This window comes from Parasteatoda tepidariorum, chromosome 6, assembly GCF_982258835.1.
Source record: "Parasteatoda tepidariorum strain Cologne lab strain chromosome 6, Ptep-v5.0, whole genome shotgun sequence".
NCBI classification, from domain to species: domain Eukaryota; kingdom Metazoa; phylum Arthropoda; class Arachnida; order Araneae; family Theridiidae; genus Parasteatoda; species Parasteatoda tepidariorum.
The window spans coordinates 99,234,426-99,250,091 of NC_141760.1; the positions used below are offsets into that span (position 1 = coordinate 99,234,426).

At 30.2% G+C, this 15,666-nt stretch overlaps 1 protein-coding gene across 2 annotated transcripts in view; it reads left to right on the plus strand.

Annotated features, from left to right (window-relative positions):
• The window catches only part of LOC107441911 (alkaline phosphatase), a 42,128-nt gene extending 31,035 nt beyond the window's left edge, over positions 1 to 11,093 (plus strand). For both annotated transcript variants that reach the window (XM_087166257.1, XM_043047202.3), the window contains exons 6-9: positions 521 to 655; positions 4,821 to 5,012; positions 6,854 to 6,976; positions 10,535 to 11,093. In XM_087166257.1, the coding sequence (XP_087022383.1) occupies positions 521 to 655; positions 4,821 to 5,012; positions 6,854 to 6,976; positions 10,535 to 10,878 (794 nt within the window). In that variant the 3' untranslated portion in view covers positions 10,879 to 11,093. The remainder of the gene's footprint in view (positions 1 to 520; positions 656 to 4,820; positions 5,013 to 6,853; positions 6,977 to 10,534) is intronic.
• Positions 11,094 to 15,666: the final 4,573 nt, after the last annotated feature.

Genomic DNA, 15,666 nt, shown 5'->3' on the forward strand with positions numbered 1-15,666 from the left:
ATTCGTTTATCCAAAGATAATTCCATGCAAAAATGAACTAAACTAAAGATTTATATATTTTTTTTTAAAATTTCATTTAATAATGGTTGTAAAAATTTTGAATTGCAAGGTATTCGTTTGAATCATTTTAAATAATGCAAATTTACATGGCAAAATGTGAGCAAAATTGGTCGAATAGTTCCTGACAAATAGAGTTTTAAATACTATTTGATTTGAAGTTCCACAAGCTTTATGTCTTAAGCTCTGATTAGGTAACACCTTGCATGCATCGATAGTTACTGCCAGTTAAAATAAATATCCAACATCGATTCATTTGTCAAAATTAAATATTGAGGATTCCCCGTCTCCAAACCCTCGACAATTGAGAAAGGTCTCTATAATAGTGGTTTTTTTTCCTTGTGTTAAGCTTCGAAAAATGCTATTAAAAAATTTTGTATGAAAAAAATTTATTACATTTGCTCACAGCAGTAATATATGTAAGCAATACCTGCGTATTTTCAATTATACTTTTCTAATTCAGGACTATTCACATCTGGACATATGGCGTATGAATCGGATCGTGATAAAGACAGCGAACCTTCACTTGCTCAGATGACAACAAAAGCCATTGAAATATTAAGGAGAAATTCTAGAGGTTATTTTCTTATGGTAGAAGGTAATATTTCATAAATTTATTTCAATTTCAGATAAATTTCACTCCTTCTAATAACTCCAGTAACTTTCAAGTATGTCCCTTTACTTCAGTTTTAACCCTCTATAGGATACAATAATTTATTCAAATTAACTCTATAAAAATGATCAAAAGAACGAAGGTATGATGTACAGGAGAAAATAGCGCTTAGTGTGTTAGCTTCTGTTCTTGACCGCACACAATAAAATTTACTGTCACCCACATTATGTAAGCAAAGAAATTAGTTTTTGCAATTTTTGAAATTATCAGAAAATTACAGCAGAACTCAGAGGTGGGAAAACAACTTCCCATCCGCATTTAAAATTTAATTAGTTTGGTAGTAAATATACACTCTATATAGAGAAATTTCGTGTATTTGAACACCTAAAATGGGGGCAACTACTTTACACCAAATTGATGTTTCATTTAGTGTTCCACTACACGAAAACTAAGGGTAGTTCCATGTGTAGTAAAATGTCTAAATTGCTCTTTTACATTATTTGGTCAAAAGTACCCCCCCCCCTGGTTTGTAACACAGTAACACCGAAATTTATAATTGCAGTAAGATATGATACACATTAGAATCAGTAAAGTAGCTTTTACGATGCAATCTAAAGCAAGAATCATAAATTTAGGATGCATAAGTTATGTTCAATGTTTCTTAAAACAAAATTAGACTGTTAATCAAACATACACACATCACAGGCCGAATATGAATGTTAATTTGAACAAGCTGAAGTATATAGAAGTTAAATATTACAAAATTATTTCACACAATTGACAGATGTCAATTATATGAAAAAATAAAAATCATCATTATACAACTGAAACCATGCATGCATTTTATAATAGTTAATCTGAGTTGTTTTTTAAAGCAATCCGACAACAAAATTTAAATTACCCGACAAATAAACGACAGCAATTAATATTTTTTATCAATCAGTAACGAATATTGAAACTTGCTTCGTATTCACTAGGATTTAACTAGTCTGGGAATTAAATCCAACAAGAAGAACTCATATTTAACTAGTACACTTCTTTTAAGCAAGTCGCCATTTTGGCTGGCATGTTGACACTATCTTTAAATTGCACAATTATTCATTCTTAACATCTAATAATGGTCTAAAATCATTTGTTTTACGCTTAAAACATGCATTTCCATCATTTTACGCAAAGCATTTAGTTAAATAGTTTAAATATATGTTACTGTGAATGATCGAAATTGGTGGTTGTTGACTTCCACTGGACAATATTGACTATCACATAGTCGCTTTGGTAAATGTCCGAAATATATACTAGGTCTAATTAAGTGACACTGTCCGGTATGCTCTAGATCAGTGGTATCTGAACATTTTTGTCTTGTAGTTCCCTTGCCATGTTTTTCGGTTTTGGGTAGACCCCCTGCTTACCTAATATTGATTTTTTGTAAATTCATCAACTTCAAATGTATTTTTGACAGCTGGTATAGTGCTACTCACTGTGAAAGATTTAAATTTCTAACTGTAGTGAAGTGTAGCGTGGAAAACTTTGGAAAAAAACACATGTTAATTTTATTCATTTATTAATTAAATTCAAATTAATTTAATTAAATTCAATTTAATTAAATTCAAATTAATTAAATTCAAATTAAGTAAATTTAAATTAGTTTAATTACTAATTTAATTTAATTAACATGTAAATGGAATAAAATAGTGCACTATAAAACCCGTATTCCGCTACCAATATTATAATTGCGGAAATAAGTTTCTATACAAAGACGTAATAGTGTATTGTCGGTCTGTTTATTACGTTTTAACGTAAAAACTAGCAACAAATCTCCGTTATTTTGTGCGCAGATAAAATTGGAGGTCTAGCTAGCTAAGCTAAAGAGTTGAGACAGGCTAGGCTACAATTTATTTGCGGAAAAATTCTTTTTTGTTACAAAATAAAACCTTACACGCAGAGAAAATAAAAACGTACGCGGGCGGAGCTTCAGGCAACTGCTAGTATATAATAATTCAGTTTCATACATCAAAAAATAATCCTGTGACCAATCAGCTGATTGGTTTAAGCAAATTACACATTTTGAAGTGTGGAAAAATGCTCGATTCGGTATTAGCCTGGAATAAAGTAATAATTCATAAAATTTTTAGAGTTTTTCAACAAAAACTTCGGACGGATGTTACATCACATCATCGAATGCGATCCAAGCATAATCAAATTTTCTTCAATCTGTGTACACAAAACTTAAATAATATCAATAGCTATTCATTCATTTTTTCAACAAAATATCAAATTTAGCATGCAAAACATACTGGCTTTGCATAAACTTTGATTTATTACGTTTTATTTGGAAAAAAAATTGCTCAATGTCTACGAGTCTAGAAATATAAACGATCAAACTGAAGCCTTTTTTTAATAAAATTGTGCTTCATTTAAGATAAAATTTAATTTGATTTGTTTGTAAGGAAATAAACTAGTCATTGAAAAATGAGTGTAAATATTTCATATTAAAGGAAGGCGAAGATTTTTATTTGTAAGAAGAAGTTCTAGTTTATTATATCTAAGAGTTTTTCGGTCCCATTAAATTCCAAACTTACGCAATGGCTGCGGGGCAATTCCACGAAAACAGCGAATTGGATTGTCAATTTTGAAAACTTGTTTATATGAATGTGTTTGGTATTTATTAAATTTAAAATACTTGAATAAGAAATAAAATTTTATCTTTATCGCAGTGGTAACACGTCAATTTAAAGGTAGCTGCTGTTTGCTAGAAAGTTAGACGAATTTTTGAGCAAGTTTTGATTTATTATTTTCTATTAAGAAAAATCAATTGTATGTTTTGAAAATCATCTTTGTTAAAGCTAATTATTTGTTATTTAAATTTTTTTGAACTGTTAATTTTTTAATTGGTATCCTTGCATTTCACGAAAATTATAAAATATTATTTCTGTATCCCACATGGGAAATTAAAAATGAATTGTTATTTTCGTGAGTAAAAAAAAATTTTTTTTGTATTATACGGATTTTAAAAACAGAAGAGCATAATTATACGTATTTTATTCTACTTAGAGAAATAATAAAAATCTGCCTATTTCAATCTACTCAGAGAAATAATAAAAATCTGTCCCGTCGGGACAAACAATTTTTTAATTATTATTGATAAACATTAATTTAATGCATATACATACATATCAATAAAAACATATTTATTAATAAAATAAATTACCATTGCAACATGGTTTGAAATCTGTGATGATTACTTTATTTAAAAATCAATAATATGCATTAGATTCAAATCGTGTAAGTCCCGCAGTAGACTGATAGTAAAGACACGGTTCCCAGTAGAACACTGAAGTCAGGTATCTCTGCCTGTGGTCAATAAGAGGGTGAGTGACCACTTAAATAAGCCTGCGTAAGAACCAAAGGCGCGCGGTTCTACCGTAAAGTGCTCGACTTAGCACGCACGTCGTTGGGCTACCAAAGCAGGGGATTCATCCTCTCTGTAGAGGATCAAAATTCTGATGGCATGTCCTTGGATCATCGTCAGGGGTGTTTCCCAGACCGTCGCCAATAGCCCATTGTGCAACTCTAGTGTGACGTAAATAAGGTACCTAAAGTACTTATCTACCAATCGTGTAAATTCCAGATTTTCTGGATAGTTCCCGATTTATTGGCAATCTTTAGTTATTCATTTTGTTAGGTTATCTGAAATGATAAACTCTGTTGAATAGTTAGTTATAAGTTAAGCATTTACTTAGAATAATTTTGTATTTTATAGAAATAAAAACTAAATTAGGAAGCAATTTTTTAGATTTATTTTTGTTTCTTTCTGAAATGACTGTAGAAATTGAAAATATAAACGGTTCTAGAGTGCCTCATCATGTTTTACTACTGCGTATTATACTTACATTTTTCGAGCAGTAAGTCAATAGTTTCGAACAAAAATGTTAGAATCAAAGAAGGAGTTGCAGAATTAAAATGTTTAAATACAGTTCTGTTTATTCAGCTTCATTACCATTAAAGTTTATATGTTGTACAAGATAATTTTGAAAGCTAACCAAGCTGGTCGCCAAAAGAGGCTAAATCATTATAAATTCAATTTTGTGTTATTATTACATATTTTTTATTTTCTGCCAGTTATTTTAACATGAAATATTATGTTCTGCAGGAGGTCGAATTGATCACAGTCATCATTTCAACAATGCACACCGGGCTTTAGTGGACACACTGGCATTTGAAGACGCAATCATTGCAGCGTTGGAAATGACACGAAAGGATGAAACATTGATGGTGGTCACATCAGATCACTCTCACGTTTTTGTATTCGGAGGTTACCCTAAACGAGGAAACCCTATTTTTGGTAAGCACAGTTATTTAATTGCGCATAGAAAAAGTATTTTTATTAGCACTCGTAAACTAATAACGCTGTAATACATTAGAAATCGGGACACTAACATATCAGTACTGATAAAAAAACATAAAACCTGTTTGATTGCGGAATGAAAAGAGAGGAGTTGAAAGGCGATTGCATTAGGTAGTTTGTTACATTTATACAAATACTTGATCTTGCCTAATGAGGTTCTGGTGCGAGGGGACTTTAAATATAAAATTAGTTTTGCTCCCAAAGCAACAGATGTTTATTGAAATGCCATTTTTTATTTTTCGTCGAAATGTACAATTTTAAAATTGTTCTATAAAACAGGGGAACGCATAAATGGTACGAATAACTTCTTGGAGAATTAGGACACTTCATCAGAATTAAAACTGTATTGGAACCCAAAACCCGGAAATGTCGTTCCCCGCAGCAAAAGACTCCTTTTTGTCATGACCTATTCAGAAGCACAGGAAGAAGCAGTTTATAACAAAGAAGCACCTCTAGCGGCGTATGACGTTTTCGAGTATGATTTCCGATTCAATTTTAATCCTGATGATAAGCCCTAACTCCTCTAGAAATTGGTCGCAATATGTATGTGATCTCTTGTGCGTTTGTACGACGTTTTCAAACTTGTAAATTTCGACAAAAAAAAAAGGATTAAAAATATCATTTTAAAAAAACGAAGCTAGGAGAAAGAAACCAATTACACATTTGAAATCAGCAATTTGAAGTTTTTTAAGATTTGTTAAAAAATCGCATGCAACAGAAAACGAATAAGAATTGTTCCCCAGTGTAATTAGACACAGTCCAAAGTTTCATCAGAGAATCGAACTAAATTTAACGTTATTCATCCCATCTTCTTCAGTAGTGATTCGACAGAATGAGACAGAGCTTCTGTTTCTTCAGTTTAAAATTTTTACGCTGGCTCTAATCTGTATACTTTCATGACTTCATTTTTAAGACGAATTAAAAATTATGTATTAAGAATTGTGATTATGAATGATTCCGTATAATATGATCTTATAGTTATTTCCTCATTTAAATAACAAAATGAAAGTATGATAATCAAGATCCTAGTGGAACAATAAAATAAAAAAACAATCAAAATGTGGTTTAATGCAAGTTGAGAAAAAAATATGGTCAAAACTTCTAGAATATGGTGAAATTTACTGTTTTTCTGACTCTATGGGAACACCAAAAATTACGGACAATTTTGCCGAGGCGCTTTGGTAATTACTTTTTTGAAAATTAGAGCTAAAATACGATTTTATTATCATGCTGTTTGGTAGTAGATTTGATAAAATTTGGTAATTTTATCATTATACATTAGAGCACGGTATAAAAACTATTTATTCGGTTGAATTTACTTATCAGTTTTTATTTTTGCTGAATGAAATGTATGATAGCAAGAAAGATAATTTTGAAAACAGTTATGATACAACTGAAATAAGTATCAAATAAATGATTTGAATACCATGAATGTTGGTTAAATTAGAAAAATGCTTTCTTTCTTTTTTTTAATTGTAAATCCGTGGTAAATTCTATCAGAATTACCACGGAGTCTTTATTTTTAAATCTAGATTAAGAGTAACTATCCTTTGTTGTCAGATTCTTGATACTTCTATACATTGTCTATCAGATTTCAGTCGAAATCTCTAAATTGACTCCACTTAGCATGCTTTCCCACTAAACAGTTCCGTGCAATGTCATATAGCTTCCATTTTCTAGTAATAAGAATATCTCAAAACATCTATCACTTTCAAGAGATAGATGTTAACAATATATTCATATATTATTTTTCTGACTGACCATGATATCCATTATAGGTCTTGATGATAAACCTTCTGACGTCGATGGCTTACCATATACAACCCTTATTTATGCAAATGGACCAGGTTACAATCAGAATTCTCAAGGAGGCCGTGAAAATCTTACTTCTATCAACACTGGTAAGATTTTGTAGTTTTTAATGCCTAATAATACTTAATAATAACTGAATAATAAATAGCCTAATAATACTTTATAATAACAATTTCCTAACCAACATTTTGAAATTATTTCAAAGTATATGTTTTTTGCTGGATAAGAACTAAATACTAAACTATAACTAACTAAGTATAACTAAGCTATAAACAATACTAATAAGCAATTATTGGGTGAATTTATTCGATAGCATTTGCTCCTCACACAGTTGATACAAATATGTTAATTAGATCATGCAAATTCCTTAAAATGCTTTCTACACTTCAAAGTTACGAGAAAAATAACTGTATCAGTTCCAGAAATTTAATTTAAGGATCATATTCTACATTGCAATAAATAATTTAGATCGACTACTTTAATTAAGGAATTGGCACATAGCGCAAATATTTTTAATCCTAAGCAGTTCTTTGAAAACATAAGTGTAACGTAAAATTACTCGTGTTACATTGTGAAATTACTAAAGATATCATATTTTCAACTGTTTTCTTCCTTCATATTATAGCTATTTATTCAGGAAAACACTTCAACGAAAAGTTTAGAAATTACGTACACTGAAATAAATCGGCTTTGTGGGTTTTAAACTTAACTAATTGTTGTGCACAATTTATAAATTATTGAATTAAATAATGTCCCAAAATACTCAAAAGACTTGAAATTTTATGGCATTTTTGCAATATGTTACCAACATAATAAACGAGAACGGCTAAGCTGGTAATTATACATGTGGGAATTAAAAATGAAAGGTTACAAATATATAAGGGTATTTTCTTTGTTCAATATTTTTCAATTATTTCTTGGTCATGTAATATTTTGTTTTGGTGATCAGAATTGGTCGCTCAGACCCTGCAATATAATGCCATGGGAGTTTCTATATTTAAATCTATAAGTTTTACGTCAACAAACTCACATTGACAAAAACCTTAAGTGAAGAAATTAAGCATTACGGCAGCAAACTTTAGCAGATAATCTTTACAAAATAGTGAAGAGTTTTGCCAGAAAAACCATAAAGACCCTTTATCTGATTCCATATATAACCCGATACACTTTTTTGTTAAGAATCAATGAAAAATATTCATAAATTTTAATACCAATCTCTATTCTTTATTAAAATGTCTTCTTTTGTAAATTTTGAGATTTCCTCTATTATTAAGGCTATGTATATTTCTCATCCGATTTATTTTCCTACAATGTGAGACACCCTGCATTATTAAGACTATTAATATTTCTCAACCGATTTGTTTTCCTACAATGTGTGACACCCTGCATTATAGAGACTATTAATATTTCTCACCCGATTTGTTTTTTTACAATGTGAGACACCTTGCATTATTAAGACGATTTATATTTGTCTTCCGATTTGTTTTTCTACAACGTGAGACACCCTGCATTAATGTGACTATTAGTATTTTCCATCCGATTTGGTTTCCTACAATGTGAGACACTCTGCATTTTTAAGACTATTACTATTTCTCAACCTATTTATTTTCTAACAATGTGAGACACCCTGCATTATTAAGATTTAATATTTCTCATCCGATTTGTTTTCTTACAATTTAAGACACCCTGCATTATATATTAAGACTCTTACTATTTCTCATTCGATTTGCTTTCCTACTATGTGAGACACCCTGCATCATTAAGACCATCAATATTTCTCATCCGATTTGTTTTCCCAAAATGTGAGACACCCTGAATTTTTAAGACTATTATCATCTCTATCCCCCAGTTCATTACTATTGTGAACGCTTGAACTTGATCTTGTAAAGAAGAACTTGATCTTGTAAAATATTTTGTAAAGTAGGCCATTGAATCACGTTCATAACACGTTTACATAACGGCAGTACATAACACATTAAACACATTACATTAAACGGCAGTACATAACACATTTATACGAAAAATATTTGCAACATTTAAAATAGAATGCATATTTCAATGGAATGAAATCGTTTTTACATTAATATTGAAAGCAGATACTATAACTAATTAATATTTTTTACTGCCTCACGTTGAAGTTAAAAAAGCAAATTACATTCGAATATAATAAATGCATTCAGAATAAATTTAAAAGGTAAAAAGCAAAATTTATCAAAGGAAAAAATACGAATGTAAAGAAAAAATAAATAAATTCCAAATTCCCATTCTAAACTTTTATTGCACTTTGGGAAAACTAAAAAATCTTTTTTGCAAAGCACGTTTGATATCCATTTGCATTTTACTTTTTTTTATTCAATTTAAAGTATTAAAATTATTTCGTTAAAATTGTTTTTTTGCATCCGTGAGTTTCATAATTTATGGACGATATGAATATAAAATTCGAAAAAATAATTTAAAAATAATTTTCTTTATTCGTTCATAACTATTTGAATCTTTTTATTCGTTCGTAGAACTATTTGAATTCGGTTTAATCCCAAACAATTTAAAGCTAAGTCTACTAGAAATCATTACATTTTTCGACATAATTATGGAAGTAGTATGTTTGTACGGAATCTAGATATCTTGAATTTTCTAATATGCAGTTTATAAATGTTTAAAAAGCGTTTTTAAATTTAAGAAAACATAAGTAAGTTTTTATTAATATGCTTATCTATTTGAGGAAGTTTAATTAAATTTACTTTGACTTTTTAATTTTTGAAGATAGAATTAAACGCATGATTTCCGCCACCAGTAGATAAGTTTAACACAGGGAATACTTATTCAAAACTGAAACTGATTATGATCAACGTTTTAAAATCTCAAACAGTAATATTTTATTAAAACCTATGCACACTTTGTTGTCACATAGTAAGACAAATGGCAGAAAAAGTAAAACAAAGTTGTAATTTTACAGAAGATACATTATGATAAAGAGATAGATTTGCGTTAAGAAAAGCTACAACATTAAATTAACAGTGAAAATAAAAAAAAATAGAAAAATAATGTTCCAAATAAATTTAAAAAATTTTATTCTCAACGTTAAGCATTAATGAACTACTACTTGAACTTGAGATGTTCCTATGTAACACCAATATGCGTATGAGTTTAAATTAAAGTAAATAATTGTAAAGTAAATAATTGTAAAGTAAATAATTGTAAAGTAATTAATTAAAGTAAATAATAGTAATGCGTATGCGTTTTAATTAAAGTTTGAATAACTGTAATGTCTTTAGGTAGTTTTAATCAAATTCAATTTCAACATAAAAGATAACTTCCATTTTATGATCAAAAGTGTCTTGTTTATAATATAGCTTGACTAAATTTTTTATAGTACTAGATGGCCTAAAAGTAATATGTTTAGAGGTCTAAAAAGTACACAATCAAGTCTAAAAAGTTCAATACCCGTACTATGCAACACTTTTTTCGACAATGACAAGAAAACAGCAAAATGCATGAAATTTTTCAAATCTGAAAAAGGTTACTTTTCAAAACAAAACAAAAAAAAAAATCAGCTAAATATTTTTGCTTATGCTGTACATTTTTTTTTGAAAAAAATCTGACTTTTATATCCTTAATACAATCACTTATTATGTCTTTCTTTAACGCAGAAGACAAAAACTATATACAACAAAGTGCCGTTCCAAGAAGATGGGACACACATGGTGGGGAGGACGTGCCAGTTTATGCTGAAGGACCTATGTCACATCTGTTTCGAGGCGTTTTTGAACAAACATACGTGCCGCACGCACTGGCCTTTGCCTCGTGCATCGGACCACAGAAAGATGACTGCGAGCGAAGGAAACAAACCTATCAAAGACACGTCATAGAATGTCCCTCGCCTCACGTTGTCAGAGAAGTTCTTGCCTATAGGTCCTGCAGTTATCGAGTGTTGTCCACTTTCCTGAGCGTTACTCTTGTAATCTTCACGGTTATTGGAAATCGAAGATCGTGATAAAGTAGTCATTCGAGGACATGTAAACTGTTACCGGGAGTATTGACGTAGATCCTGAAATTGAAAGTATATTTGTGAGATATCGGTTTTTTCATTGTACTTAATAATTGTTTCGGTTGTATGTTGAACCTTGATATTGTACGATGTTGTTGTATATTTTGATATAAATATCAGAAAAGTGTTGTAAATACTTAATAAATAAATAAATTTATTGTTAAGTTTCTTCAATTTCGGCCACTGCATATCATATTTCCTGTTGAGTTTTCTATGATACTTTAGTGTTTTCCGTATGAGCTTCGCATTTTTAAAAATTTTCGAAGTGTATTTAAGTTTCAATTTTAACAGCTAAAAATCTAAGATTCTAAATTCGGTAGCTTTGCTGGCAAACTTCGACAGCTAAGTTCAAAAGCACAATTAGATTAATAAAGAGAAGCAGAATATATCCCTTACTAAAATAATAAGGAAATTCGTCTTATATAATTCCCAGTGGGTTAACATAGAGAAAGTAAAATCGCCTTTTTGTGTCAAAAAGACCCTTAATATGTAAAATTTACTGAACTCTACAAATATATTTCGGTTAGTAAACGTGACATGTAGGTCTGTCTTCAATTGTAAAGTTACTACAATTAAATTAAACCTTCCCCTTGTGAAGTAACGATATATTTATAAATATACACCATTAACTAAATATAGGGTATGTAAAAATTTTGAAATAAAATGAGTACCAAGCATGTCTGGTGACTAAACATTGGATATTTCGTGTTCGCGGCTAACCATCCAACAGATTCAACTGCTCCGGTACCTCAGTACTCAGGGTCAAGACAAACGGGATTTGTATTGAAGATCTTGACCCTCCATGGGTTGTTGCGCCACTGAGTTTACTTTATTTAATGAGAAAATATTTTAAATTTTAATACACATTATTGTACCCTAATTTGTAAAAATTTTCAACTTGAACTTAACAGCAGTACAGTTACTCTTTCCACATATCATTTTATTATGAAAGAAAATATGTTTCGTAGATAGTATTTGCGTTGATAAATGTATTCAAAACCGAGAAATATGTTTAAAACTGAGAATTACATCAGTTTAAAGTTCTCAAAAGGAAATAGTTCTTGGAGTTTGATGGAAAGGCAATGAAGGAAATATAATAAAAAGAAAATTCATGAAACTAATATATATATAATAATCAGGGCCTGCTCTAATGATTTCGAATTATTAGCCAGTAAATTAGCCAAATATCAAAAATATTTGCCAATTTTCGAAAATCTTTGCCAAATGCAAATCTTAAGAATTTTTATGGTTAGTTTTTTTTCTCCACAGAAAACTATTTTACGGTATTTTGTTTCAGGCTTATATTATTTGGGCCCATTTTGAATTGGTTATGTGGTGCCTCTGCCGAAAATTACTGTACCCGAATAAGAAAGAAAAATTCATTTGGACGTAATTTTTAGGATCAAGTTAAATATATATATTTCTTTCCACTGGAAAAAATCATCCTCCAATACTTTCGCAACATATTCTTCTTCACTGTAGTCTCTATGCGAGTGCCCGAATGAATTTAAAGACTGATTTGAGACGTCTTTCAATTAGTTGGCCACCTGTCTTATCAGAACTGGTCAAAAGTATTGAAAGTCTTGCGGCCTTGCGGAATTTTGTTTCTAATGTAAATTTGTAAATTTTTTCTCCTTTTGTTTTTTACTTACAACTGTAAGCCTCATGCTATACTTTGTGGTGCATGAGGAGTTTTAAGTCGTTTAAATTGAAAAAAAAAAAAAAAAAAAATTACTTTCGCAAAACTTTTTTTATGAACTCACTCACATTTCACAATTCTTAATGCAATAAATAATGATGTAAGACAAAATATAGTTAGTTTCTTCACTATTACAAAGAAGCTCTGTTAATTCTACGCAGCTTCCAAATTTTGCAACAAAAAAAACTTTTTTGTTGAAATGTGACAAAAAGATGAATTTTCTTACCGAAAAGTTTGAAACTTTTTTAAAAGTTTAAAACTTTTTAATACTATGATACAACAATTACAAAATGAAAAGTTCAAAAACAATTTAATTCTATTATCATCCCGTAACCATAAACCTACAATGATGACAAATAACAAAAAATATTATAAAATATATTTATTTAAAAATCAATAGAACGTTATTTACTTATCTTCATTAATATTTAATTAGTAATATTTTAAAGTTGTTCTCATTTATGCAGCAGTTTACAGATTAGATGAAATTAGTAGAAACATTTTGAAACTCATAAAAATTCCATTCTCATGATTTTATTTGAATAATTCGTACTAGAAGTTATAAAAAAATGCTACACAAAAAAATGGAAAATATGTAAAAGCTCAATGTTTGCGAACGTTTAGTCTTTCATTTTAAATACTGTATAAAAAATGTCTTTTCGTTGTGTAAACTTAAAAATCTCATAACTTTATGAGTTTAAACAGGGAGTTCAAATTTCTAATTACACTGAGAATTCCTTTTTTAAAACTTATTCGTATTTTGCGGATTCTTATTATTTGAAAAAAAAAATAACTATCGAAGATATTTATTTTTTGCAGTTCATTTACATTATTTTTAAAAGTATATTCAATAGCATAAGAGAAAAATGATCGAAGTATATTTTGCTTCAAATAAAGAGTTCTTTTTTTAGTGTGCACAAACAGATTACCTAACTTTTGTAGATGAAAATTGTTTAAAAAACGTCTTACAAGCTTTTTGTCAACTTCAAACAAATATAGAGATGGTTGCTAATGCATTTTTCTTCATGAAACACGATGCTGACTTACATAAGAAATATATTTCAAATTAAAAATATTTCAAATAACAAAAGGCAAATTTATTTTTGAAAACTATTTGAGCGATGTTTTTCAAAAGGAAGTAGAAAATGACAATTTCACATTTCGTACCGTAACATTTGTTTGCAACAAAATATATTATTTGCATTTTATTTATATGCATGCAAGCCGTTCCTTATTGTTCCCAGCAAAAAAAGAGGGGGAAAGAAAACTTCACTAGTAGATCGAAATTTTTTAGGCTTCAATTTCCGGAACGACGCGGACCTCAAGAAATTGCATTTTATTTTTGATGAGCAACAAATAAGTTACGTACCATACATAACTTTCTTTTGATTTATCAACATATGATATTTTATTAAACGATATTTATTTTTGAAATCTTTATCGAACTTGAGAAATTTGTGGAAAAAAATCGTGTCATATTTCAAGACAGAACCACTACATTGCATTGTCCACCTAACTATAAAACTTAATTTATAGATAGCAATATTGCCATCAATTAAGTTTTCAAATTTACATATATTGGGCAAAATAATTAAAAAAAGTACAATAAATATTTCTGTTTCAAGATAATGATGACTATTCTTTCATAAGAAAAGCTTTTCATACGTATTTCACGTTGCAAAATATATAAAAATCGTACCCTAGTTGATAATAAATGATCAAAATCCATTAATAAAATTAACCTGCTGTTATGTTGGAATCTAATTGACACGAAACGTTTTTGACAGCTTATAAAAAATGACTCAATAAAGATAATTGCTTGTCTTATCTTCACTCAATACGTAATGATAATGTATGATAACCCCAAAAATGGTTTCTGTTTTTATTATTCACAGTATCTTCTTAAAACTACTTCCTATGAATTATTCGGAGCAATATGAACTGAACTTATTTTTACTGATTCTATATCCTGAAAGCAAATTATTTTTCGCATTTCTACCTCATCAATGTGGCAAGAATACGCTGTTGTGTTACTGTAAGCTGCTACGGCGCAGTAACACAAATTGCGAAAGACAGCAAGATTATTGATTCGAAAGATTCGAACCCACTACATCTGCGCTTCAGTGCGTTCAGCGAAACAGCAATACTTCAGGGTAAGATGCAAGTAAAGCAATCATATATTATTGGGGTCTCCATTGTCGCGTGGTGTGTCATTTCGCTAGAAGCTCTGAAGCGTAGACAGGTAGCGGGTTAATATCGTTGTGCTGTTCTTCTTATTTCGGTGGTATTTGTTTTTCAATTTGATAAGAAACAAGGCATTCTTCGCATTCAGCACAAGAACCTAGTTATTTATCTAAATCAAATTTATTAACTTACTGTTGCAGATACAGGGTTATGCTTTAATTTGAACCCGCTAGCTGCATTTTAAGAGGCGCTAAGTGAAAAGATGAGACTGCGATAAAAAAAAATTAATAATTACAACAAAAAAAAACATTATGATCGCTAGAAATTTTATATTGTTTCACATACATATGTAGGTTTGTGTATTCACTGAAAAGTACGACTTATTTTAAGTCCTTGTCAAGTTGAAGAAACAGATTGCTCAATCTAAAGAATTCCCGCAGTGCACTGATCGTTAAGACACGGTTCCCAGCGGATCACCGAAGTCAAGCATCACTGGCTGCTGTCAGTGTGCGGGTGGGTGACCACTTGGATCAGTCTGCGTAGGGACCGAGGGTGTGCGGTATTGGTACTCGTTAAACTGTTCTACCGTAAAGTGCTCGACTTCGCGTGCAGGTCGTCGGGTTACCGAAACAGGGGTGCCATCCCCTCTGCAGAGGATCAAAATTGTGATGGCATGTCTTCGGATCATCCTCAGGGATGTTTCCCAGACCGTCGCCAATAGCCCATTGTGCAGCTCTAGTGCGACGTAAATGAACTACAACTACAACAACAACAGTCTAAAGAAATACCAAATGTGCATTTATAGTAAAATGGAAATATCGGGTTCAAATCCCTCCGTGTGCCTGGATATA